This window comes from Cyanistes caeruleus, chromosome 1, assembly GCF_971803275.1.
Source record: "Cyanistes caeruleus chromosome 1, bCyaCae1.hap1.1, whole genome shotgun sequence".
Classification (NCBI taxonomy): domain Eukaryota; kingdom Metazoa; phylum Chordata; class Aves; order Passeriformes; family Paridae; genus Cyanistes; species Cyanistes caeruleus.
Genome location: NC_141701.1, coordinates 74,818,463 through 74,844,119, shown reverse-complemented (window position 1 = coordinate 74,844,119; position 25,657 = coordinate 74,818,463). Strand labels below are relative to the sequence as shown.

At 36.1% G+C, this 25,657-nt stretch overlaps 1 protein-coding gene and 1 long non-coding RNA gene across 2 annotated transcripts in view; both read left to right on the top strand.

The window, feature by feature from the left end:
• Positions 1-2,207, top strand: part of DNAH5 (dynein axonemal heavy chain 5) — a 120,115-nt gene extending 117,908 nt beyond the window's left edge. The window contains exons 78-79 of the mRNA XM_086897974.1: positions 97-328; positions 1,735-2,207. Of these exons, the coding sequence (XP_086754100.1) occupies positions 97-328; positions 1,735-1,886 (384 nt within the window). The 3' untranslated portion in view covers positions 1,887-2,207. The remainder of the gene's footprint in view (positions 1-96; positions 329-1,734) is intronic.
• Positions 2,208-14,957: 12,750 nt separating this feature from the next.
• On the top strand, positions 14,958-25,437 carry LOC147655612 (uncharacterized). The gene is made up of 2 exons (XR_015289311.1): positions 14,958-21,200; positions 21,333-25,437. It is a non-coding gene; the product is annotated as an uncharacterized LOC147655612 (long non-coding RNA).
• Positions 25,438-25,657: the final 220 nt, after the last annotated feature.

The following is a 25,657-nucleotide window of genomic DNA, read 5'->3' as shown; positions in this document are numbered from 1 at the left end:
TATGACCATACAAATTTATTTCTAATAACTGCTGGGAAAAAGGGTTCTGTGCTCATGTGAAAATGTAACTACATAACTTTTTTCTGGTTTGGGCAGGAAATAACAAGAGCTAACAAAGGATGGGCTCTTGACAGTGTGGTGCTGTGCAATGAAGTCACTAAATGGATGAAGGATGATATCACAAGCCCTCCTTCCGAAGGTGTCTACGTGTATGGGCTGTATTTGGAAGGAGCTGGTTGGGACAGAAGAAACGTGAGACTGACAGAATCTAAGCCCAAGGTGCTCTTCGAGCTGATGCCAGTTATAAGGATATATGCAGAGAATAACAGTAAGTACCAGTATTGTAAATGTTGTTATTTCCATTTAATTTAATGTAACTTTTTATTTAACTTCATCAAGATCTTTTCACCTGTAGGAATTTCATTAAGCTGTTGCAAATCATTGTATACATAGCAAATCTCTTTCAATGGGGTAGACTTCCCAGACATCCACTGAAAATGTCTTTTCAGACATGCTTCATAATTGATAGTAGGCACTCTTCCTAATATTTACATAGGTGTCTACACGTGGTTTTAATGGTGTTAAGAAATTTGTAACCCATTTACAGGTAAGCTGTACATATTGACAATGTCTCCCAGATTGAAAACGCCATCTTTCTTATACATAATCTCTGTATAAATATAGGCTCTGTAGCCTCTATAACCTAAATCTAAATAATCTCTTTTACTCATGCTAAAAATTAATGTTATATATATATAAACATATAATATGTATACATTCATATAAGATATACATAGATTATATATATATACACAGATTATATACATACAGATATATATATAATATATATTCAGATTTATACCGATTTTATATATACACACATATACATGTATATATTACACTTATAGATCACATGTTATCTATACTACATATGTACTATATATATATAGATAATGTATATATTTATAATTTTTTTTTCCCCTGGACAAGTCTGATTTTGAGCTCATGGAAACAGGAAAGAGGTGGAGTGAGGTGGTGGGAGATGTTTTGTCTTTGAGGCAGAAAAGGAATGTAGTAATGGAAAGGAAACTTACGGGGCTTAAGGACAGTGCTGTGAAAATGTGTACTTTGCCTTAATGTGGTGGGTTTTTGCATATAGAATAGGACATGCTCTTGAATAGGGATGTAAAAAAGAATATAGAAAATGACTGCAGAACATAAAATTGGAAAAAATCTGTTGAAAAGCATTCCGCCTCTAAAAGCAAAGCTTGCTAACATGCTATTTTGTATAGCTAATATTTTATAAAAGGCATGATCAGCAGTCAAGATACTAATAAATGAATACTGAGGTACTGAGCATGAGTAGACTACTGTTCTAATTCTGCAGTGAAGTAGTTGATGACTTATACTCTCAAAAACTAAATGCATTTCAAACCAAGTTGCTCAAAGTAGGGGAATTTTATTTTGGCATAGTACATTGATAAGAAGTGATGTTCAGTGGGCAGAATGAACTAATAGGAAGACTAATTACTCTAGAATGTCCATTTACATGTCTTGCTTTGAATCAGTTCCTAGGTGCTCATGTTAAATCTTAAACCTACAGAAACTTCAAAGCATATATGTTCTTCAGCTGGCAATAGCATTCAGTTTTCCATTTGCCTTATGATCATTCTCTTATGGCCCCATTTTTTCAACTTAGCTTAATTGCTCTTTATGTCCCTTCTGTCTTTTCAGCTGCAAAAGATCCACGTCTGTATTCATGTCCGGTCTACAAAAAGAGCAGTCGAACAGATCTGAATTACATTGTTGCTATGGATCTTAAAACCCGTCAGCCTCCAGAGCACTGGGTACTCCGTGGAGTAGCACTTCTGTGTGATGTCAAGTAATGTTTAAAAAGAAATCAGACTGTTTCCAGGAGTACTTTTCTGATTTTAAATGTAAACATTAGTATGTAGTTAGATACACAGTGGAACACTCCTAAAAATATTCTTTCTAAATCATAGACTTCATTATGGTATTTTTATAAAATTGTTCTCAATAAACCTCTACAATAGGCTTATAAATGCTACATCTTATAGTGAAATTAACTTTGGTGTCTTTGAAAAATCATGACAAATATTTAGTGTTTCTATCACTTATATGTGCATAAGCACTCTTCCTGTGTGCTTAATTTTACCTTGAATAAAGAGTAATTGATTTAAACATTATTATTTTTTGGTAGTAAATATTTTGTATCAGGACTTACCTTCAGGAGGCTAAATGCAAAGCTGTGTTTCTTCTCCTCCTCGAGGAATTAATCTTATAAGAGAAATATTAGCAGCTCCATTTAGTTGGAGAATATGGACCTCACATGCCAAGCACACTTATTAATCATCAAAAAGCCAGTGTATTTTTGTTGCTGAGTTCAGTAGGTCACATATCTTAGTGGTCCACTGATCATTCCCAAAAGTGGCTTCTTCAGAAGAGGAAGCAGAGAGAATCAGTATTCCTGGTTCATCTGTTATTCATAAATGCTGTTCTCCATAAATGGAGAAACTGTTTTCAATTTTATGTCAAATTAATACAGGGAGACTTCAACATTCATTTCCACAGTCAAACCAGTAATAAAACTTAGGTGGAACATTGATTCCGTCTTTGATTCTGGTTGTAGAGGTTTTCCATCTTGGTATTAATTTTTTTTTTCTTTTAAATAACTCACAGTGGTACAAATGAAATATGTGAAAATCTTTCATAGGAAATACTTTAAATTTAGACATGGAAATAAATAAAGTTAAAAAGGTTGAAGTGCTCTTTACTGAACATTGAAGCACCATGTTCCAGCTTCCACGAGATCTCCAGATACTTCCTGGAGTTCTGAGTTCCTGGGCACTCCTGTCTTTCACCAAGACCTTCCTCTGTGAAGAAGATGCAGATATTTCATCCTTGTGCAAGTCATTCAAACTGAGAATTTACAAGCCACATGTGCTTTAAATACCACTTTTCAAATTGGGCATTTTTTCTACCATCATTGCTGTAGATACAGTAGATACAGTGCATACAGCAAACCCAATTGTAATTCTCAGTGAGGAAACTGCACATTTTTTTCAGAGTGCGATTTTCTGTGGGAATAGTAGGGAAAACCACACTGGTGATCCTAATTATTCCAAAGGCTGTTAGGTCAGTGAAACAATTGAAATTGGCCATCATTGCTATTTCTGTTGTTTTAGCTTTCCTTTTGTAGGAGGTTTGGCATCGGCTCTTTAGGTGTCTGCAAAACCACCATCAGGGATGAAATAATTAGGCAGGGGAAAGTTCAATGAGCACTTGAAATGTAGCATTATGTCAGGGGCCAGAGTGCATAACCCTGCTCTCCCAGAGGTTTTGCTGCCTGGACTGGGAGAAGACTTGGTGCAGCTCGAATCAGACCTACCTCATTTACTATAGCCTTGCCTTGATCTGTGTGGCACTGTGGTTAACCTCATCTCTTCAGGCCCTACCTTGCTGACCCATCTTTCTGGCCTGACCTCAGATCTGCCCTGTTATTACAGCCTCATCTGGCAGTCATTGATATGTCATCTGGCCTTGGATGCTCTCTTTTTAGTTCAGGTGCCATGGGACTGTGCCCTTATCAGAGAGAGCTTTGCCCTTCCCACTCTGCTGTGGCTCTTGGCTTCCAGCTCCACTGTCCTTTCAAGCAGCCTGCTTTTGCTGTGCCCTGACATATGCCTTAAAACAGAGGGAAAAATGAGCTGGCTTTTTTCATCTTCTTAACAGAAATGGGTAATGAAATCCTTCAATGGAAAGGCATATCAATAAAATAACCAAACCTCATGTATTGTAGAATTGGATGTCTAGAACTCTTTGGCTCTGCTATTGGTACTGAATGGATTAGTAAAGAAATACTATTCACCACAGACTTCAATTATACTGCTGTTAAGCATGCAGCACTATAAAATTGAGGCTCTGAAGGGGTTCAGGATTACAGAAGGTGTTCTCTATATTAATTTTTCATATTGGGCATGATAAATACATGTATTTTTGAGAATATTTAAAAACAAACATTATACAATTTTATCTTGGAAATTAATAGTAAATTAATGTTCTGAAAAAGGTGCAGATATTAGAGTTTCATCATAGTGCTTTGAAATCCCTCAGAAATTTTAGAGTATTTAAATTAGGCAACCTAATCTTTCAAATATGTACCATCCTGTGTAGAGCATATTACTATTATATGAGTTTCTCTTCAGAAAAGCTTTTGTCTTTGAGCTGTGTGCCTACACTCATACGTCTTAGCTCCTAGGTCACTTTTCTTACATTTGTGATTTGTTGCACTTTTGAGATTATAAGGAAAAAGAAAAATTCAAGTTTTAAACATAGTGCAATTCCAAACTAGCAGTAAGTGTGGCTGTCATCACTGAAAAGGATTTTTTAAATCAGAAGTACATTGCAGTGGTATATGTACAAAAATTTGATTAATAAAAAATTGCTTCTCATTCTGAAATATCCTTAATTAAATTATTTTCACAATCAAATCAATAGTGAAGATAATTCAGCTTTTCTTTATTATGTGGGCTTCTTATTTTCATTCCTTGCTTGGAAAGTTATCCTATTTTAATTACCCAGAGGTGGATATACTATGTGGCTTCCTAATGAATCTTGAATCAAATCTTGACTAGTGTTCATATGACCACATTTTAATTTTTAGCTTTCACATTCACATTGCACATATGTTATAGGTGTATACAAATATTTGAAGGCTTTTGAAACATATAGAACACTTAAAATACAATGCTGCAGAGGTGGTTGCATATGAGACAAGTTGCTTATCAGTTGTGTAAAACTAAAGGTCTATTAAACAGATGAAATAAAAGAGGAGTTCTTGACATGCTTGTGGATCCCAAGATGTAACATTTACTGGAGTTTCTGGAATTTAATTTACACTATGCAGCTTTTCCAAGGACTGTACTACTCTATAGCTTTTGTTCTTATAATAAAATTAAAACATCATGTGTAAGTAATCATGTATTATGAGTCTGTATATTAGTACAGGAAAATGTAATTTAAATCTGAGCTTTTAAAGCTAAAAAGCAAATATATGTTACCAATCTCACTTTGCCCTTGAAGTCTACACATAAAATTATATATTTTTTGGTATTTAATTGCACATTCAATCTTTTAAACAAATATCTAAAACAAAAAGCTATTGAACCACACTGGAAAAGTGGGCAGAAAGACTGAAAAAGAGGGAAGAAAGGCATCATTAAAATCTTTTTTAGTTAGAGCTGTTATTTAAAATGATACTGGCCTTTAAATTTTTAGTAGAGTTATTATTTGCATTGCAATCACTTGGAGAACTGAAGGAGTTATTTTAGTTTTTGCTGTCAGAGGGTATGAGCTATCCTATTTTGGTAAGAAAAACAACAGATGTTTGCTGATGTAAAAACATGATTTTTTTTCTAAAGGTGTTATCTTAGAACAAGAAAATCTACACACAGAACAAGAAGAGTTAGGAAACTCTGTGAACCGTCTGTGAAAAGAGGTTAACATGATTGAACAGAAGGCAGAGTAACTTGTTAAGACACTGTTTTTACATGAGTTGCCTGCAAATAACAAAGTTATTGCAGTTTCTCTGTTAAAATGCCGCAAGAATGGCAGCCAATATATATAGCTCCTCCTGCAAAGTGTCTCTCCCACCACTTATTTCTTGAGTATAAAAGGTGTAATTTTTGCAGAAAAATGTAACCTGGAATCTCTTGTTAACTGACCTATTTAACTTACTATATTGAATATCACATTATGCTTTCCTCTCTTAAAGCTGAATTAGTTCTCTCTCTTGCTCTGAGTGAACTGGAATTCCAGCAAAATAATAGTCGCTTAGTTTGGGAAGAGCACTGTAAGTGATTCATCTTATCTTTCAGTGTCTTTTCTAATCTGATTAATATATGCTTAGAAAGGAAATGTTAACTGATGAAGCTTATAAGCACCGTAGAAGATTGTGACAAGAGCGTGTGCACAAAGAATACCTAGAAATGCTTTGTGAAGTAAGATGTGCTCAAGAAAAGTCCCTTCTACAGGCCATCATTTTCACAAAACCAATTCCTTTATCTTAAGTTCCAGCACTTGAAATGGGCTTGTAAGAAAGATGGGGGAAAACCTTAGTAGGGCATGTTGTGGTAAGACAAGGGGTAATGATTTTAAACTAGGAGAGAGTAGACTTAGACTAGATAAAAGGAAATTTTTTTATAATAAAAACAGTGAAACTCTAAAGCAGGTTGCTCAGGTAAGTGGTAAATGCTTCATCCCTGTAAATATTCAAGGCCAGATTGGATGGGGCTCTGGGCAACCTCATCTAGTTTAAGATTGCAGGGAAGTTGGACTAAATGACCTTTAAAGGTCCCTTCCAACCCAAGCCATTCTATGATTTTATTACTTGCATAGATCAGTATTGTTTAATTTAAAATACTTTGTGTAAAATATAAAGATGAGACAAAATTATAATCATTGCGGCCAAAGCTCAAATAACTCAAAAGGCAAAATGTTTATTTCATTTTATACATTAAATAAGTTGCTTTGCATTTCTTCTTGACACTGCACTGTGGTGTAATAAAGCTCAAAAATGTTTTTAGTATGATTTCCTTTTTGCATTTTGGGCTCCAACTTCTGCATAATAATCCTTACTTCTCAAATAAAGCTGTTCTTTATTCTTTCAAAGTAAGTTGTCTCAGGTGAGTTATATTTGACAAACAAGAAATTTGTTACTTGGATAAAAGGAGAAACCAATTAAGAAATGCATGATCTGTGCAAAACAGAAGAAATTTCATCATGGGAGGAGGTATGTCTGAACATAATGGAAGTGAAATCCTTATGAAGACTCATGCTGATTGGTGATCTTTGGTTTGCAAAAATTTGATCAATTGGCATCAGTGTTAGACTGTGTCACAATAACACAATAAAAGTTCTGCTTGAGCCTAACTAAGTGTGAAATTTAATACTGAGTTGGGCTTTGTTTTTAGGCAGATTTCAGTGAATCTCTTCTTGCTTTATCCTTTTAAAAATTAAAAAGGCAATAATAATGCTATTGGAGCTAGCTGTATTCACTGGATGAGCAGTAGTTTCTGGTCTTCATTTTACTAAATTGGTCAGATGGGAGACCAGGCTCTGTAAATATCCAACCCATGTGTTTGGTGAATGAAGTTTTATACAGCCAGAGAACTCGGCATACTACTTCATGAATAGGACACTTTTGCACTGTGTCAAATGAATCCTTGACTTTGAAAAGAATCAAAAACCTGGGGCAAAAGAGAAAGGGAAAGCTGGGATGGATCAGAATCATGTCAATATTTTATTGAATAATCTACTTACTGAAATAGTTTTGAGGAAAATGCTCTGCCAGTTTCCTAGTTGTAAGGGATATTGTGGTATCACAGAATTGTTGAGGTTGGCAGGGAGCTCTGGAGGTCCTTTTGTCCAATTCCCTGCTCAAGTAGGGTCTCCTGGAGCTGGCTGCCTAGGATTGTGTCCAAGTAGATTTTTAATTTCTCAAAGGGGTGGAAACTCAACAGCTGCTCTGGACAACCTCTGCCAGTGCTCAGTCACCCTCATAGTGAAAACAAGCGTTTCCTAATCTTCATGCAGTACTGCCTATGTTTCAGTTTGTGCTTTTTGCTTCTTGTCCTATCACTGGGTATCACTGAAAAGACCTTGTCTCTATGCTCTTTACACCACCCCTTCATGTATTTACATATATTAATAAGATTCTCCTTGAGCCTTCTTCAGGCAGAATGGTCCTACTCTCTCAGGGAGTACTTTGTGGGAGAGACACTCCAGTCTCTTTATTTTACTAGTGACCTTTAATTGGAGTCTATCCAGTATCACTGTATATTGTGGCAAATTTCTTTTACAAGAGTTGGCATATGTCTGGTTCTTAACAATGCATATATTATAGCAGTAGGTATTTAAAGTACAATGGGACAACTGGTTTTCCGATTCCTAGTTTTGTACTGCTGTGTTTTTACCAGAAGCATTATTTAAATGAATTAAAAAATATATATTTTTTGTATCTATAAAGTGTCTATGAAGAGGTGGTGTGCCTGCCTCTTCAGTCTGGTAAATGTGTGGTTGGTTGGCTGCATTGTAATGAAAACTGGTAATTTTTTAAATGTCTTCCTTTGATATAAAATGAAATTTGATATAAAATGTGTTTGTAATGCCACCTGGGTATTGAACTACAAGCCAGTTACTGAGGCTCGCAATATGTTATGCAGGTGTGGGAAGTTAGACATGTATAATGTACTTGTGTTTTTCTCATACTAGATAGGAAAATTCCAGGAATACACTGTGGTTCCAATCGTTGTACCAAAACTTTGAGAATTCTGTTCCCATTCCAAATTGCCCTAACAGCTTGATTGCGCGGTAGTTTCACATTGCCTATGACTGTACTGAAAGCAGCAGTATTTGATGGTTTGTGTTCAAGAGTTGGCGCTATCTGGAATTTGGATGTTGTCAGCAAATGAAGTCACATCAGGTTTTTTCCTTTTTCTTGTATTCAGTGCATTGGATATATGGAAATCAGGTATGTTCCAGGAATTATATTGTTGGTATTTGTAAAAGGCTCTGACAGTTAAAAGCATCAAAACACTACAAATGTCTTTATTTTTAGCAGCTCAGGGCTTTGTTGCAGCTACTGAATCTTGTACCTGAGGGGTTCACAAGGCAAACTATGGCAAAGAGACAGACAATAAAAACCATCTTCCTGCTTTTTCTCAAGAAGAAATTGTTCCCTGTATTAAGTGGAGATAAGAGAGATCTGAGGAGGGATTGGGACAGTTGAAATGAGAACAAAGAAGTTTCTGCCATTCATCTAAACAAGGTTAAGGCTAAGGAGTGAAAGCTTTAGAAATAGAAAAAGCTCTGCTCCTGAACATGTTGGGTAAAATTTTGTCTGATTTGTTTTTCTTCTCACTTTTTTTTTTTTTTTCTTCCCCAGTGGGAATATTTTATTTCCTTGATTATTATTTAAACTCCATAATTATTGTTGCAAATTATAAATAGAAAAGTAATTCTTTTGGATATATAAATTACAATTAAGACAAGTCTAGTAAAAGACATAGTAAATGATTAACATTTTCCATTAACTAATAACAATAATCTTAGCATCTCAGGTCAAATCAATTAAGTAATGAAAAATACTAAATGAGTAGAGGGTAAAAGCATGCTTTTAGTAATAAGAATTTTCTCTTTACAAGATGAAAATTTTAATTTACTTTTTGATGACAGAAAATTTATTTGAACTTTAGCAGCAGAAAAAAAACACTTAAGAACTTCAAAGTGAAGTTTTTATTAAGTTGTGTAATACATTGAGTCTGAAATTTATTGTAGAGTTAAAATATATCAAGTGGCAGTCTCTGACCTATATATCAAAAAGTTCAGTTAATCACTTACATGTAGTTGTATAATAAAATCTCTTACACTTATAGATAGCTAATTGCAATTAACAGGAAGCTGCTTAAAGACAGAGGCTTTGATTAAGGTTGTGTCTGAATGCTTAATTACACTACTCCTAATAAAGTTTGCAAGAAAAAAATATATAAACCTCTTATGTTTCATCTGAACAATATTATCTTCCCTGATAACTGGTAATTGTACATGCATAAAATAAAAATTACAGACATACGAGTATTTTTGACATAATCAGCTTTTTAGTCCCAAGAGATTCAGCACCTGTAATGTGGGAGTTAACATAATAATCCCAGACCATTCTGAAGTGAGATATCCTCTGGTCTATCTGGAAATATTGATTTTGATTACTATGCTGTGGAGAAGGGAAAAAAGTGACTGTACTTCGCATTTGAATGCAAGATTAAGTTCTGACTGATTGAAGTGTCTAAGACAAGAAAACAGGTTGAAGAGGAAGGAAAGTTGCAATGACTTTTGGTACCACAGTGAAGAGCTTGAGTGGTGTCTGAGAGGAGAACTCCAGTCACTGTCATGAGCAGCATTGTAAGAAAAGCACACACAAGCAGGCACTAACAAATTTATTTCACTAACAGAATTCTGTATTCTCTCTTGTTTTGTGTTCATTTCCAGCTTATGCTATCTTTAGTGTCTTGGCTGTGTTTATGATGCAAAGAGCTACACATTATTTGTTTCAGTGTCTTCTTTTGCTGAAGTGAAGCTTAGTTACCCTGAATTTGTAACAGTGCAAGCTTAGAGAAACCTAACTCTCTCTGTGCAGGTGTTTTTAAACATCCAAACACCTGTACATTTTGTAAGATTTTTGTTAGGAGACCGTTTCAGAAAGACAGATAAGAAATTCTCTTAGAGAAACCTAAAAATTCCTGACCAGCAGTTCTCAAGAGACTAGCTCAATGACAATTGGTGGCAGTATGTGTTCCCACATTTTTTATGCAGGAGTAGTGACTGTGACCTCTTGGAGCCATTTTTCAAGGAAGTAAAATGTGATCTTATTCATCTTTGTTATCAGAGGCCAGCACTTACATTATTTTATTTCATTTTCTTTTGAAAAGAGGAAGTTTGATTTTTATTTTTAAATTGCTTTTGTGTCCATTGTATGTTGCAGAATTCCTTGACATCAGAAAATGCCATCTCACCTAACTGATGCCTGTTTTCCAGGCAATATTTAAGCCACTTTAGTGAAGCTGAGAATCTCATGTGAAATTGCCACTCTCCCAAAAATCCAAGGATAAAATGTTTATACTATTGCAATTGTAGGATTATACCGCAATTAATTTTAAGACAATAACAAGGAGTTGCTTGTAGTTTTTGTTTTACATTTAAAACAAACAACAAAGTAATCATTAACCTGAAGTTACAGACACTGAGATATCTCAGTTATATATGTGAAAGAGACAAAGCAAAAGATGGAAGTCACAATTAGTGGCAAATTTTATTCATCTGTGTTAAAGGTGTTCTGTGAGGGAAAGACTTCGACTAGCACTTATTTTCTTAATGCTTATTTTCCCTTTCTCTTCTTTACCCTCTTTCTATATTTTCCTCTCATTGGTATTACAGTGTTCTCTGAGTTGATATATGTTTCGGCACTCTGCTGAATCACAGACATGGCCATATGAAACATTTTACTGTGAGTGGAATGAAAAGAATGGCTGCTCTGATACTGCCTCTCCTTTTCTGAAGCTGTTGGAGCCGAGGCTCGCTAGGTGTCAGCAGAGTAGTCCAGAAAAAGAAGCCTTTTTTCCCCTGAGGATTAATAAAGGAAGTTGCAGGTAACAGTTAAAAGTTCATGTGTGTAGCAGATAATCTTAAAGCATATTAGGTGGTTGTTCTAGTTCATGTTAATCTAACCTAGAAAACCAGTGTTATTGTGCTTCCCATGCCAACAGCTCTGTTTTTAATTCATTGTCAAGCTGCTTTTCATATATGCAAATCTCATTGTGTGTCTAGGGAATAGTGACTACGTGCTGCATTTCAGGCACTAAATGAGAAAGACTGGAAGCTAGAAAAATGATCACTCAGTGAACTTTTCAAAATACCCAATCTGCTCAGACATGATGTCTGCAGACTCTCATGAATAACTTTCTCTTCCATTTCCTGTGCGTTACCCTGTTCTGTTTATTCTGAAGACATGCAGAAATTCTGCCTTTTAAAATTATTATTCTTGTTCTTTATTCTACTAATTGATAAAAAATTATGTATTTTTTCTAGCTTTCAGCTAGGTCTGACACAGAAGATAGCATCTGCCTTCACACTCAAGGGAGTTATGCTCGCCAGCCACTCAGATGTCATCTTCCACTGGCACACTTCATTCTGGCTAATGCTGGGCTCAACAGTGGGTGTTTATTTTATTCTTTGACAAAAGCTAGCTGGTAGATCAGCTTCCCACAGAACCTTGCCTTCCTATCCCACTGCCTTTTAAACTTTTTGGCTTACTCTTGCAGTGGTTTGCAAAGGCTTGTTTTGCCTCTCAAACAGTTTGGAATCAAACAGCCCAGAAAAGCCTTTTTATAATCAAACTTCTGTAACATTAGCCATAGCTTGCTCCTGGAGACAAGCAGCTTCTACAGCATGATATGCAGTAAAATGTAACTGATACAATCCACTCATGATTTTGTACATTTCAATATATACACATTTATACAGATACAAAAAGTATGGCATTTTAAGTTTTTAAAATACTTGGTGTATGATGCTCCCTTGAATAGTTTTTTTTCTTTATTTTTCACACTGGATGCTTGGTACCCACATTGAAGCAATTGCTAAGTGACTTAGGGAGCTGTCTGTGGAAAGTGAAGTTTATTTCTGTATTTATTTATGGAATCCTCTAAGCAGGAAAGCATAGGTAGTGGCTTCTTGAGGAGGCTGAAAAGTTCATCCTCTGTGTCTGATGAAATTTGTTGAGTTAGAGACGAGTGATGCTACAAGGCAAGAAATAATGACCTCTGAGGCTCAAAGAAGAGTGTCAATAAAAATGAGTTGGCCAAATCTAAGCCTATGCAGTATTAAATGAGTGAAACTGCTAGTTAATATTTAGCTACTGCAAATGTTCATGAGGGTGCATCCTCTAAAGAAGTGAAACACTGAATATAATTATTTTTACCTTTACATATTTCCTGGAATCTATGGCTTTAAAGGCAGTGCTTCCATGTTATGTTAGCTTTTGATAAAGTTAGTTATTTTCTCAGATTGGGCATCAGTGTATGGCCACTCCCTGCTTTAAACTTAATGAGTAAAATCAAGTAGTTCCATGTAGCATGTTGCATTCTGAGTGGGTCCTGCACAGTATGTAAATGAATACAATAAATACTATCAGGATCCCTCAAATTATTCTCCATGAGATTTTTATGACCTGTGCTAGGGATAAAGATCAGTTTTGTAAATGTCTCAAGTGCTGTATATAGCAGTGTTTCTTATCGCCTATAGTAGGGTTTGGCTGTACTGAGTTAGATTTCAAATCATGTTAACACTAGTTATTTTATGACAAAGGGGTTGTTATAAATCTGGCATTGATGCAAGCACCCTGAATAATAGTAGTGACCGTGCAATTGCTTTTTTTTTTTAATTTTCCAAAGTTAGCTTTAGAACATAAAATGTTTATATGGAACACTGTATGAAATACTTTCTAATATTGTAAGAAATGTTCTAGGGCTTATTGTAGAAGTCTGAAATCTATTTTGCTGGCATGTGGAAAAATCCCCAACAGATTGCAGCTATATCATGATTGCTACGTGATGTTTATTTGGCTGTTGATGCATAGAAACACTGTGGTGTCAGAGTTAATGTCATTAATAATAGAGAAGGTGCAGGAGTTCACAAGCAAGAGAACAGCTGTCACTGAGATCAGTCACACCAAGCCAGGGAAGTTTCTGGGGACCAGTTCATTGCTGCATGCATTCTGTGAAGCAGTCTGTCTTTAGTTTCAGGAATATGATGAACTGAGGGACATCCCATAGAATATGTGTTCTGTTGGTTTTTTTTTTTGAGGTGATAAACTTTCCTTCGTCTTTCAGGGATTTTGTGCTACCATAGGTACCCCATTTTGATTTCATGAGTGTAGCTTTGTAGCAGGTAGGCTTTGAAAAAAGCAGGAAAAATCTTGCAGCAGATAAACTGACTGCAATAAAGAGTCATAAAGGTCTGATTTGTTTTAAATAACCTTGATTTCTTTAATTGGTTCAACTGTAATTTTGTATGCAAAATATGTCTTAAATACTGCAGGTTCTAGCTTCCTGAGCTCTTCAAATTGATTTTGCTGATACAGCTACTCATAATGGAGGACTTCAATAGTAGAATAAAATCTTGGAGATTGTGTTCCAAGTACACCTCTGCTCATAAAAGCATTTATTGAGGTGATTTAAGAGCATGGCTCATGCCTCTGCTGCTACTTTTTAAATTTTCTTAAGAGTTCTGAAGAAAAAAGAGAGAAAAAGTTTTTTTAAAATAAGCTGGATAATAAAGGCAGAAGTGTCTTAACATTGTAGATTTCTTCTTTAGTGGTTTATATTTCTTAACTTCAGTTTTTTGGTTAATGTATTAAATAATGTGGTGGGTTTGGTGTTGGTTAAAATTATTAGTGCACCTATTTATTTTTTGTTGTGAGATATGGATTAGGAGAAGGGTAAAATAGGTTTTTAAGTTAAAACTTAAAAGGTATGGAGAAAACTTTATTAACAGGACTAAAAGAATAAGAAGTTTTAGAACAAAACTTTTAGAACCCTCTTCCTCCCGCTGCTTGACTTTTTTTTAACTGGCAACATAGAGCCAAAAGCTGGGACTTTAAATTAGTTTTTAATTTTAAAATAGTTTTTTTGTTAGTTCTTGTAGGGAGAGGACTTTTTTTGTTATGTTATGAAGATTTTTTTTTTTTACGAGAAACAGTTTTTTGTGGCCTTTTATTTTTATGAATAGTAGATGCTTGGGAAAAAAAGTGTAATCATTTTCTTATTTTTACAGTACTCTTATAGTTGTGTTTATGGGCTATGTTTAATTATGGGGTATTATTTTAAAGGATGATTTGTTTAAAAGTAAAGGTTTTTTAATTTATTTTTGTGATTATTTTTATTTGGGAAACAGAGAACAGAAATGGGAACAGAGGTCTTCTTCTCTCCCTGGGGGCAAAGGGTTTTTCATTACTTTATTTTGTTTGTTTATTTAAGGTTTTTATGGGATTACAGTTTTTTTAGCATCTATTTTGTTTGATTATGAATAGTTTTGCTTACATTTACAGTTTGAATACTTTATCTGTCTCTACTTTTTTATGAATTAAAGGGGACATTTTAGTGTATTATTGTCTATCTCTATGGCACTACTAGAAGAACTTTTAGCTTTATTAAGGCATTCAATTTTTTTAAAAAAGTTTTTTATTTGAGGCTTGACTGTTTTTAAATGCCTTTGGTGTTTTTATGTTTTTTTTTTTTTTAACGTGTCGTTATTTTTTTTTCCTTGGGAGAGAGGATTAAGGTCTCATGTGTGCAGTTAGGTTAGAAAGGGTTAATATCTTGCCTAGGGCTGGAGATGGCGGTGAGCAGTGCTCACGGCAGTCACGGTGTTGGATTTCAGGCATGCTGACCCTCTGCCCGGCAGCCGCTGGAAGGGGCAGTCCTGGCTCGGCCTGGAGCCATCGGTGTGGGCCGGGACAGAGGGGTTTAGTGTGGGTGAGATGTCAGCAGCCGTGGCCCAGCCCAGCCTGGGGCCAGGGTCCCGCTGCCTCCGCTCCCCACTCGGGAGCTGCTGGGGTCCGGCCCGGCCTGCACAGGCCGCGGGGGAACAGGGCCGGCCCCACCAGAGCTCAATTATCTTTTGAGGCTGGAAGCCAAGAGAGAGAGTTCCTGGGCTTGCTGTTTTTAAAATGTGGATCTCACAGAGGCAGATCTAACTTCTAAATGGTTTAATTAGTTGTCTGTCTCAGGACTAGCCAGCTATTGATTTTTTTTAGGTACAGAGGAAGCTCTTAGCAGCTTCTCTCAGAAAAATAATTTCTGTGGGTAGTTTGTTTTTTTTTCTAAATATTAATTAATGCAAAAACAGCACAGTTTCCTTGGCATGATAAAAGTTATTGACATAATTTTTATAGATACTCCCCTGAGCCAAAACCAAAAGAAAATAAGTCAGAAAAATAATGCATACCTTTGAATATAGCAGAACTTTCTGGAGAAAAAAAAAAATAATCAAAATTCGCTTTCACTGAAGACAATGTCCTGAAAGGTTTCATTTTGAAGCTATTGGTTTTTAAAATCTTTGAGTACATTGTTATTTTGCATATAGTTTGTTCAGTATCCTGAATTGGAAAGGATCCACAAGGTTCATTGAAGTCCAACGCCTGGCCCTACACAGAAAACCCTAAGAGCCACACCATGTCCTGAGAGCATTGTCCAAACACTTCTTAAACTCTGTCCAGCTTGATGCTGTGAACACTTCCCTAGGGAGCCTGCTCCAGTGCCCAACCACCCTCTGGTGGCTTTTCCTAATATCCAGCCTAAATCTCACGTGACACAACTTCAGGTCATTCCCACAGGTCCTGTCACTGGCCACCACAGAGAAGAGATCGGTGCCTGTCCCTTCTCTTCCCCTCACTGAGGTGTCCCCTCAATCTCCTCCAGGCTGAACTGATTAAGTGACCTCAGCTGTTCCTCCATAAGGCTTCCCCTCAGTGCCCTTCAGAACCTTTGTAGCCCTCCTTTAGATGCTCTCTAAGAGTTCAATATCTTTTTCATATCGCAGCACCCAAAACTGCCCCCAGCACTCGAGATGAGGCTGTCCCAGTGCAGATCGGAGTGGCACAATCCCCTCCCTTGCCCAGCTGGCCATGCCGTGCCTGATGCCCCCCAGGACACTGTTTGCCTCCTGGCTGCCTGGGCACTGCTGACTCATCTTCAACTTGACATTGACCAGACATAAAAATAGAAAACCTGCAAGACAGAATTATTATTATTTTTTATGAAAATTAAAAGCGGAATTAAGAAATGTAATGCAGTTAGTGCAGTATTTAAAATTATTATATCCAAAATGGACATGAGCTAGAAGCTTTATGGCTTAAACCATAGTGTCTTGAATATTATATGCTGAAAAGCAATTGACAGCAGGAAATCTGTATTTTATTAAAAGAACATGTATGGGTTCCTTAAGAAGCACTGCAAAAGATGATAACACATTGTAAGGGAGTACAGAAATTGAATGCAGCGGATCACACAAGACAAGAGGAATGTTTGAGGGGAAAGTGGTTATTTGAGTGTATGCAAGCTACACAGCAAGTATTAAGTTTGATAGAAGGTCTCGGAACTACCTTGACTGAGAAAGCAATATAGTAATTAAACACATTTCTTTCCAGCTGGTTCCACTTATAAGGGGAACATAAGTCACAGTTAATAGGGAAATTTATTTGATACTGCATGCAGATCACTACTTTTGCAATTGGGGGTATCTTGGCCAAATTTTTACTGCGTAGTTATAACTGTGGTTTACATACGTAGTGGAGGCTTGTCAGGGCTATTATTAGCATTTGCAGATAAATTAGTCTTCAGGTTTCCTTTGACTTTTCCTCTATGATGACTGAAGACTCTTTACCACAATGTAAAGAGTTTCTTGTGACTCCTTGGGGATTGGAAAATAAAGCTAAGATTGGCAAATGGAAGAGACTGGGGACAAAATAAGGAAAACCAACTAATTGTTAAAAGCAGGTGAGAGTAGAGGAAGAAGGAATAGATATGAGCTGATTGGGGGACATAAAAGTTTAAGACTTGAAAACTGGGAAGATAACTAACAGATGAAGCAGGGGGAGAAATGAGGTAACAAAATCAGCATAGAAGCCTAGAAAGAAGAATAGCCTTCTGCAAATGTAGGGTGCTTTTGCAAGGCATGACTTTGCTCCAGTGAGTCCTGTATCTTGATATTACTTTACTGGAAGAAGAGTGGAAATGAAACTTAGCAGTTATAAGTGTATTCCCCCTTTTGTTGGCATTACTGCTGAACTCCCTGAAGATAATTTCTAGGCAGTTAATTACCCTGAAGTGTTTGCTGCTGTTCTGTAGTCTCAACTGGGAGCCAGTAATGAGCTCTGTGCCTCTTTTGTTTCTTTCAGACAACCTATCCCTGGCCAGTTTCCCAATCTGTTACCAGTGTTAAGCTTTATAGTGTTAAGCTTTCTAAAAAAAGGAACAGTTTTAAACATTTTAATACAAATAATGTATTTATTCTTTCAGTAAGAACTTAAGTGCTTATTTTTTTGTCCCTAGAATCTCTTTTGCTGAAGTGATAAAACCCATGGCAGTGAAATGACCAAATGCTGTCATTTAAAATATTTCTGTGGATTTCCTTTTGTTCCTGTTGTTTCTATGGAGTAGTTGCTGTTGCTATGTATCTTTTCTCTTTGTGTTTGCCAGAACATGACTAGCTGGGTCAACATGCTCATGGTTTTGGTGGGGAGTAATATAATTGCTGCTTGATTAGAGGAGGTATTTTAGAAACAGATTTCTGAAAGAGAAAAATCCCTATAATATTTAAATTTCCCTAGCAATGGCATAATAATGAGTAATTAGCTAAACAAGCCACGTTTAATTGTGATCAGGTAACAACCTTTATGTTGGCAAAAAAGGGTAATGAAAAAAATGGATGGAAGTAAATCTAAACAATATTTGATATTGTGGTATCCTGAACTTTGCTGCCAGGTGTGCACTTAGGCATATCAATCTAAAGTCTCTAGTGCAATGAGGCAGTGATCTTTTAATTATTTTAATCAGCATTATACAGTCTGCTTAAGTAGTTACCTGCCATAGCTCACTAAACTTGATGAAAAGAGCCCCCTTCCAGTCTTTGTTCTCATGGGTGCACTCAGATGGATGCACTTTCACCTAAGAGGCATGCAGATGCCTGACAGCAAGCTTTTGGGAAGTGTTGTGAGTAATGAAAATTTTAACAGTTAATGGGCTGTTTTTCAAAGATGTAAGAGAAATGGAAATGAAGTATGCACCACCAGCAAAAACTGTCATGTTGTATCTTCTTGTCCCACTTTCTGTGTTATATTTGACTACTGAATTTTGGCCACATGTGTTGCTGTTTATTTTTCTGAAGAATGTCGGATGTAATTTATAAACTAACAAAACAGCAAAATTGTGCTTCTTGGCTGCAGAATTTCCAAGTCAGTCAGATCTCACAACCTTGCACTTTAGAATGTACTTCAACATGAAACTGAATTTTGTCATCTCAAATATCATGTTGATGGAGAAAATTCTTTCAGAAGATTCTTAATGCCAAGATAGAATGTAGTATGGAGATGAAGCAGCTCAGATGTGAGAGGAGTTGATTTGCACAAGCAAGTGCCATTGTGGCTGAATTCTGACCCCTGCACAGGCACAGCTTCAGCCTAATGAAACCTCATGGATGCCAAGAATTTCCTGCCAGCATAAAAAAATTCACACTTCCAGCATCCATTTTAATGAAGGCTTCTGCATGTACTGATTTGCCTCTGAATTACTAGAGGTCCCCATCTCTGAAGAGAAGACATAAAATAAAAATGTAGTACCTCAGTGCAGGAAATAGAGCTTTGAAAGCATGTCTGAGAAGAGTGTTTGTAGCCCAGATCACTTTAGTTATACAGCAGGACCAAAACTCAGCTGTTTGCACAAAGTTTTACAATAGAAGTGACAGTGCATGATCAACTAGGAATAACAGGGTTGAGGAGTATCAGCAAAGGAGTTAAACAAATGCTCACTGCCAGCCTTGCCAGTGTGCCATCCTGTGCCAAATGTATAATGAACTTCTGGCAATACAGTGACCACATAGTACCAAGATCATGGGCATCTGAGGTTCCTTATTAAACTGTGAATACTCCATATTCACTGTTTATTATATGCCATTTGCTTTAGGCTTAGAAGCTCATTAAAAAGCTACATTGTGACCTTTAGAATTTTGAGCGATATAATTTGCTGCATAGCTTCAATATTTTGATAGTTTTTCTCAAATGAGTTCTGTGCTTGGAAGAAACTGTAATACGGACAAGTTTGTTTTGATGCATGTTAAAAAAAAAAAAGTGTTGCCAAAAGCAGGTTTAAGAATTTCCTATAGATTTACAGACCCAGTTAACACACAGTGTTCCTTGCTCCCATAAACCAAGAGATGGCAGATAATTGTTTAGAAAGTTAGAAAAATCTGTGTGGATACAGCTTAACTGAAATTCTTTTTGAAGTGAGACCCTCAAAATATATTATAACAGAACTAATTGGACACACTGGGAAACGAAGTATATATACTTACCATGAAGGCACCTCAGCATTAATCAGAAAAACTGAAACCACTGTCAAGGCTCAATCATTCTTTGATGAAGTAGGCTTCAGAACATACTTGAAAAGAATAGAAAAGCCATGAAAGGAATCCTGAACTGACAATACAAAAGCTACAGTTAGGCCAGCAAAATCCTCCTGCCTGTAGATAACCTGTAATGTTATCTTTTGGAAACAGCAGTGTCCTGGTAAGAGTGAAAATGGCAGATTGATGTACCTTTATTCAGACTGATGGTAATTAAAATGGAGACTCACATGCTATTCTTGATGACAAAAAGATTATTTGTTTACACAATGTCTCTGCTCATGGTTGAGATAACCAGCCTTCATAAACCTGGTTCATGATACTGACTTTGGTAGAGTTTATTTTAGTAATACATTTTGCTGGTAATATCACTGTTACTGATTTTGCACTGAACGTGGTTTTTTTTTTTGCTCTATTTTCCCTCCAAACATCACTAGGCATCATAATGCTTGATTTCACTTGCTACATGTTATTTCATACTTGTTGTGTCCTTGCCTGCTGATGGGATACTACTCCCGCTTCTCCTCTATGAAGTATGGATAATTCATGTCCACCTAATGCAGATTTCTGAGATCACCTGAACACTGGTAGAAAGTCTTGTATTCATTAAAATTTCTCTTTTGAATGGAAAATAGAACGAAAAATTGGGGAAAGAACCTGGCATGGAGTGATCATTAGATGCAACTTTTAAGGGAGAGAAAATTAGCATCAAATCTCACTTTCACAGACATTTAGTGTTATTGGCAATGTAGCTTTATGCTGTGAACATGATCAAAGACATCACTGATGGTGTTTTGTGGCAAGATGATGAACGATAGAAAGCTGCTGGACATAGAAAGATTAAAATTAGGTAATGAGTTGATTCATTTGGATCAATGCAATTTTGACCTTTGAGTTGAGAGACAGAAAAGTAAAGGACCTGCTGTGAGTTGAAGATTCAGTACAGTCATACCATCAATTCAACAACTCCATCTTTAACCTTAAGAAACACAAAGAACTCCTAAACTGTTGGTAAGGACAATGTTTGGTAGCAAATATTTCTCAAAATAGATATCACTCAAGTCTGCCCTTACCTAGGTTTTACAGAGCTAAAATTATAGTAGGTGAAGATTAAGCCAGTACAAATTTAAACCTAAAAATAATAATAATGTTTTGCTCTCTGTTCAGGGTCAGAACAATACAAATAAATTCTCTTGTGAAGATCTTTGTAATTGAAACAAGCTGAAGGCATATTTAGACAAGACTGCTATGGCAGAAGTAGGGTTATGACTAAGAAATGACAGCAAGGAGGAAAGCTGTGCAATGAATTAAGTTTTTGGGTAGATGTGTGACTAGTACATCCTCTTATCTAAACTAAGATGCACATGTTCCTAATGTCTAGGAAGAGACCTCAGTGCCAAGGCTGTAAGCAAATGGAATTTTAATTTCTACTGATCCTGCAAGTTTATGTAAGTTCTTTTTTTTTGTTTTTTAACCTGTCTCACTGAAATAGGGAGACAGCGTAAAAGGTACATAGTTTGAATCTGCTTCTGAAACTACACAGTCTTGTGTAACATAAAATTTTCATTTATTTACATTAGGAAGACTTACCAGACAGAAGCTGTGCCTGAGGAATCAGAAGCACAATGTCTAATGTTCCTGAAAACTTATCTTAATGAAGCCTTTGTGCAATTTGAAGGCAAGAGGTATGTAGTTACTCTTGAAGACAATAAAGACATTGTGAGTAAATTTTATCCTTTATGCCTTAAAATGTCACATAAAATGAAGTGTGTGGGGAAAGCTAATGTAATGCTGCTCCTTAATCATTTTATCACCTTATATAGTGAAATGTTCAGTGCATAACATTCCTCCCTAGCTCTCTCCAATTCTTTTAGGATATTTCAAAAGTACAGCTGGTGGATTTTTCCTCATGGACATGTCTATTTTTTGGAAATGTTGTTACATTGTGTGAAAAAAGCATGAATTCTTTCTGAAAATTCACCAGATGATTTTTAGTATATAATTCAGAGTACTTAAGGAATATTAGCATTTCCTTTCCATTGTAGGCAATGTAGACTTGTTTAGCAAGGACTAGGGATAATATGGGAATTTTTAACTTTCTGAAACTTTAGCAATGAACATGAAAGAAAATATCTGTTGGTTCCCTATCCACTTATCCTATCTGTAATATTACTTTGCAGCTAAGAAATACATCCCTCCCCAGCATTCTTCCCATCCCTAGCCATCTGGAAGATGGCAAAAGCGTGATGGTTACACTGATTGCTAGAGGGGCTACAGGTTTATAGTGTTGATGTTCTGTGCAAAGGCTTGCAGCATATCACTGTTGTGTATTTCCTCACATAGAGGGAGTAATCTTCTTTTCTGTTTTATTTTGCTAACAATTTGTGGAGCCATTTGCATGAAACCTATGGAGACAAATATGTTCCTCTCTTACAAGATGTCCCACTGTCTTGAATATGGTAGCAGAAATTGAAATGTTAGGAAACTTCCTGCAACATCAACAGAGAACAAGTTTGTCTGCATCTATGCTACCTGGAATCCTAGTCAGCTTTCATCACATGAAAATGGAATTGCCTCTGGTTACCCTAATGAATCACTGGTAGACACAAATGCTAATTACATTACCATGATGTATGGTAACAGCTTTTTCTGGTTCTATTTTTTTTTTTTTTAAATTTTCTGAAGGGGCTGGTGAAAGTATTATGGAATTGTTCTGAACAGTGCTTACATCCTGTAAAGCCATAACAACCATATTTCCCATCAGTCTGTAGGTTTCTTTTCAACAGTTTAAAGATTCACATATTCTTAAGATATTTCTGTATTGATGGAAAACAATGCAATGAATATTTATGGATAACATATGGGATGAAGCAGGGTGAGGAAGGAAAATCAATAAGGCCAGCTCCTATTCTGCTTGAATGTGTTTTATGTAACAAATCCAAGAGAGACAAAAATTTTTACTGAAGGTATAGATTAAAAATTTATGTTAACTTACTAGTCAACTCAAAAATAATAGATTTTTTTTTAATACTGATAATGAAAATAATGCTTACCAATACAGTTCGCATAAAATATGAGTTGTAGAATTGAGATTTCTTTTGCCAGGTTTCTTTTTGGTTTGTTCTGATCTAAAAGATAAACAATCTGACCATGGGAAATCATGCAGAGCAATCAGTATATCTGAGGTAAATTTTTGTTGTTTTGCAGGTAGCCTCTGACTGTATAAAGCAAAATGTAGAGATGACTGTAAGTTTAAAATCAAGTTTGCTTTGGCAAAATCTGTACACAGGGATTTACTTTATGTTGAACTGCAACATTTAATCTCTCTACACACTATAGTCTTTGCTAGAAGATACATTCCTTTATGGTAAGACTTCGATGCTTTGTGACTACTGAGGGAAAGATTTCTTAGATTATGAAATTTTAATATTAGCTGCTGGGTTGGGTTTTCCAGGATTATGTGGGAAGTGCAGAAGTCTTAGTAATGTGTATATAGTGATGAGTACCTTCACTTTCTAGGTACCAGGCTGTCAGAAATTTATATGTATATATTTTATGCTTAATCTGGGAAAATGGCAGTGTCCAAAATGGCAGTGTCTAGTCTGACATGAACACTGAACCAGCACTGAGAATTGTTGGGGGGAAGGGGATGAAGATCAGATCCCAGTGTCTGGTGAAGCTGTCCTTCTGTATGAGAGCAGTGGGCAGTGTTATCTTGCAGTATTTGTAAATTTTCACTCTTTAAAAGTTAACTGCTGTCCAAATTCAATTTGAATTGGGATATGCTGGTTAGTTATCAGATTAAAAAGCTTTGCTTATGGCTTGCAACCATAAGAGTGGAGAGACATTTATTGTGTCACTAGTCATTCAATCTACTTAAAATTTTGGAGTTTCTATTCCTCCTTTAGTGGACTATGTATTTAACAGCTTCAAGAAATCCCTTTGTTGATAACCAGACATTAAACATGTTCTCCATCTTCTGAGGATCTTTCTGGAAAAAGGATGTTGTACATCTTTTGTGTTCTACCTACCCAGCAACAGGAGAATGCAACACTCTGTCACTCCATTTTCTCAGCTTCCTCAACAGTATGCTGTTGACTTCCAAGTCCTAATCCTTTGCTGACAGATGCACAGAACCTGTGCCAAAAGAATATAAAATGACATAATCAGGTTGTGGCATAATGTGTGAGGTCAAGAGCCTGGAAACAGCACTCCTTCAGCCTTCTTAGCTGTTACAGTTCCTCTCTCCTTTACATTTCTGATAATGTTATGTCATGTGTATGCATAAATAGTTTGGCAATAGGAAAAGAGTCAAAATTTTAGGAAACAGATGTTACTTCCTTAGGTCTGTGCAAGAATATATAAAAAACATGTTGTATATTAAAAGCTGCTTCTTTCTGCACCACAAATGTCTTCTTGGTCACTGTCTTCATCCTTCTAAAGCCTACGTGAAGTAATAAGGCATTGATACAGGAAGATGAAGGAACACTGAAGATGATACACCTATGTCTCTGCAGTAAAGGCCTGATTAGGATGTTGTATGACCCAAGATCTCAGTCTCCGTGCAATATACTTAGACTATTGAGCAAAGTCATGGTGGCTACAGTTTGAGCAGGTAAAGTATTACACTTCTGCTTATTTAAAAAAAAGATGTTTGTACTTCTCTGTTCTATCTATCTATCTATCTATCTATCTATCTATCTATCTCTAATATATATCTATCTAGCTTGCCTGTATCTCTATATATCTATATATATCTATCTATATATATCTTTATCTATCTATCTATACACACACACATATATATATGTATATATGCATATATACACATACATACATGCATACATATGAATTACAAATTAATAGGATTTTCCTCATTGTTTGAGCTCATTAAAACCAGGAGGAAAGGTAGACAAGAGGCACCCTATTAATATGTATTAACACATGAATTATAGCAATGGAAGTAGAGGGGAAAAATTTGGATATGAACCCTGAATGTTCTTTGCTGCATATCTTGAGATAGTTGTGCTACAGGAAAAATAATTCCAAATTTTAATCAAGCAGAATGATCTAACCAAGAAAGTGCCCACTCTGAGTAGCCAAGGGGAAACATAGGTTGTCTGACAGATTTCAAATGAGACATATTTGAGGCTCTGGAAGGGAAAGGATTTATCCCAGTAATTGGGATGTTAGTTACAGCCCTGTTTTATCAAATGGCCTTGGAGAAGTATTTTGTATTATGAAAGAAAACTGTGGGACACATAGGTGATTTTAAAGAAAGTTGGAGTACTATGCAAATAAAGAATCTGCAGAGTCTCTGAAGTAAAAGATGTCAGTGTTTATGGCTGTTTCTTGTGGGAACTAACAGTGGTCAAATAAGACATTTTTAGGCTTCAGGCATTAACTTGAGCCTGTGTGAAACTAAGTCACACAACTTTTTCACTCTGGCCTGAGAAATCATAAGGAGAAATCCAAACAGTCCTTAGAGAAGGAAAAAACTTTTGCAGGTGTTGTTTGTTGCCTTGTTGTTTACTTGCAAGAAACAGTAAAGAGGTGTTGTTCCTAACTGTCCAATGATGGTGATGTGTTGGTTTAATGACCAATCAGAGGTTTACCTTTCTGGACCTTCTCAGAACTGTCTATAAAAGAAGATCTGGAAGAATAAAACTTGCTCTCTAGTGCAATCAAGGAACAGAGTCTGTGTCATCACTTTCGCCGTTCCTAATATGGTGTGACGGTTTCTCACCCAAATAATTCCTCTCACAGTGAGGGGCTGTTGGGAGCACAGACAAAAGGAGCAAATAAAGCAAAGACTTTAAGAAATATTATCTGAAGTTTACGAACCTTTGACTTCTTTTTAAACTAAATTCAAAGATGCAGAAGTAGTCATTCAGAAGGTATTATC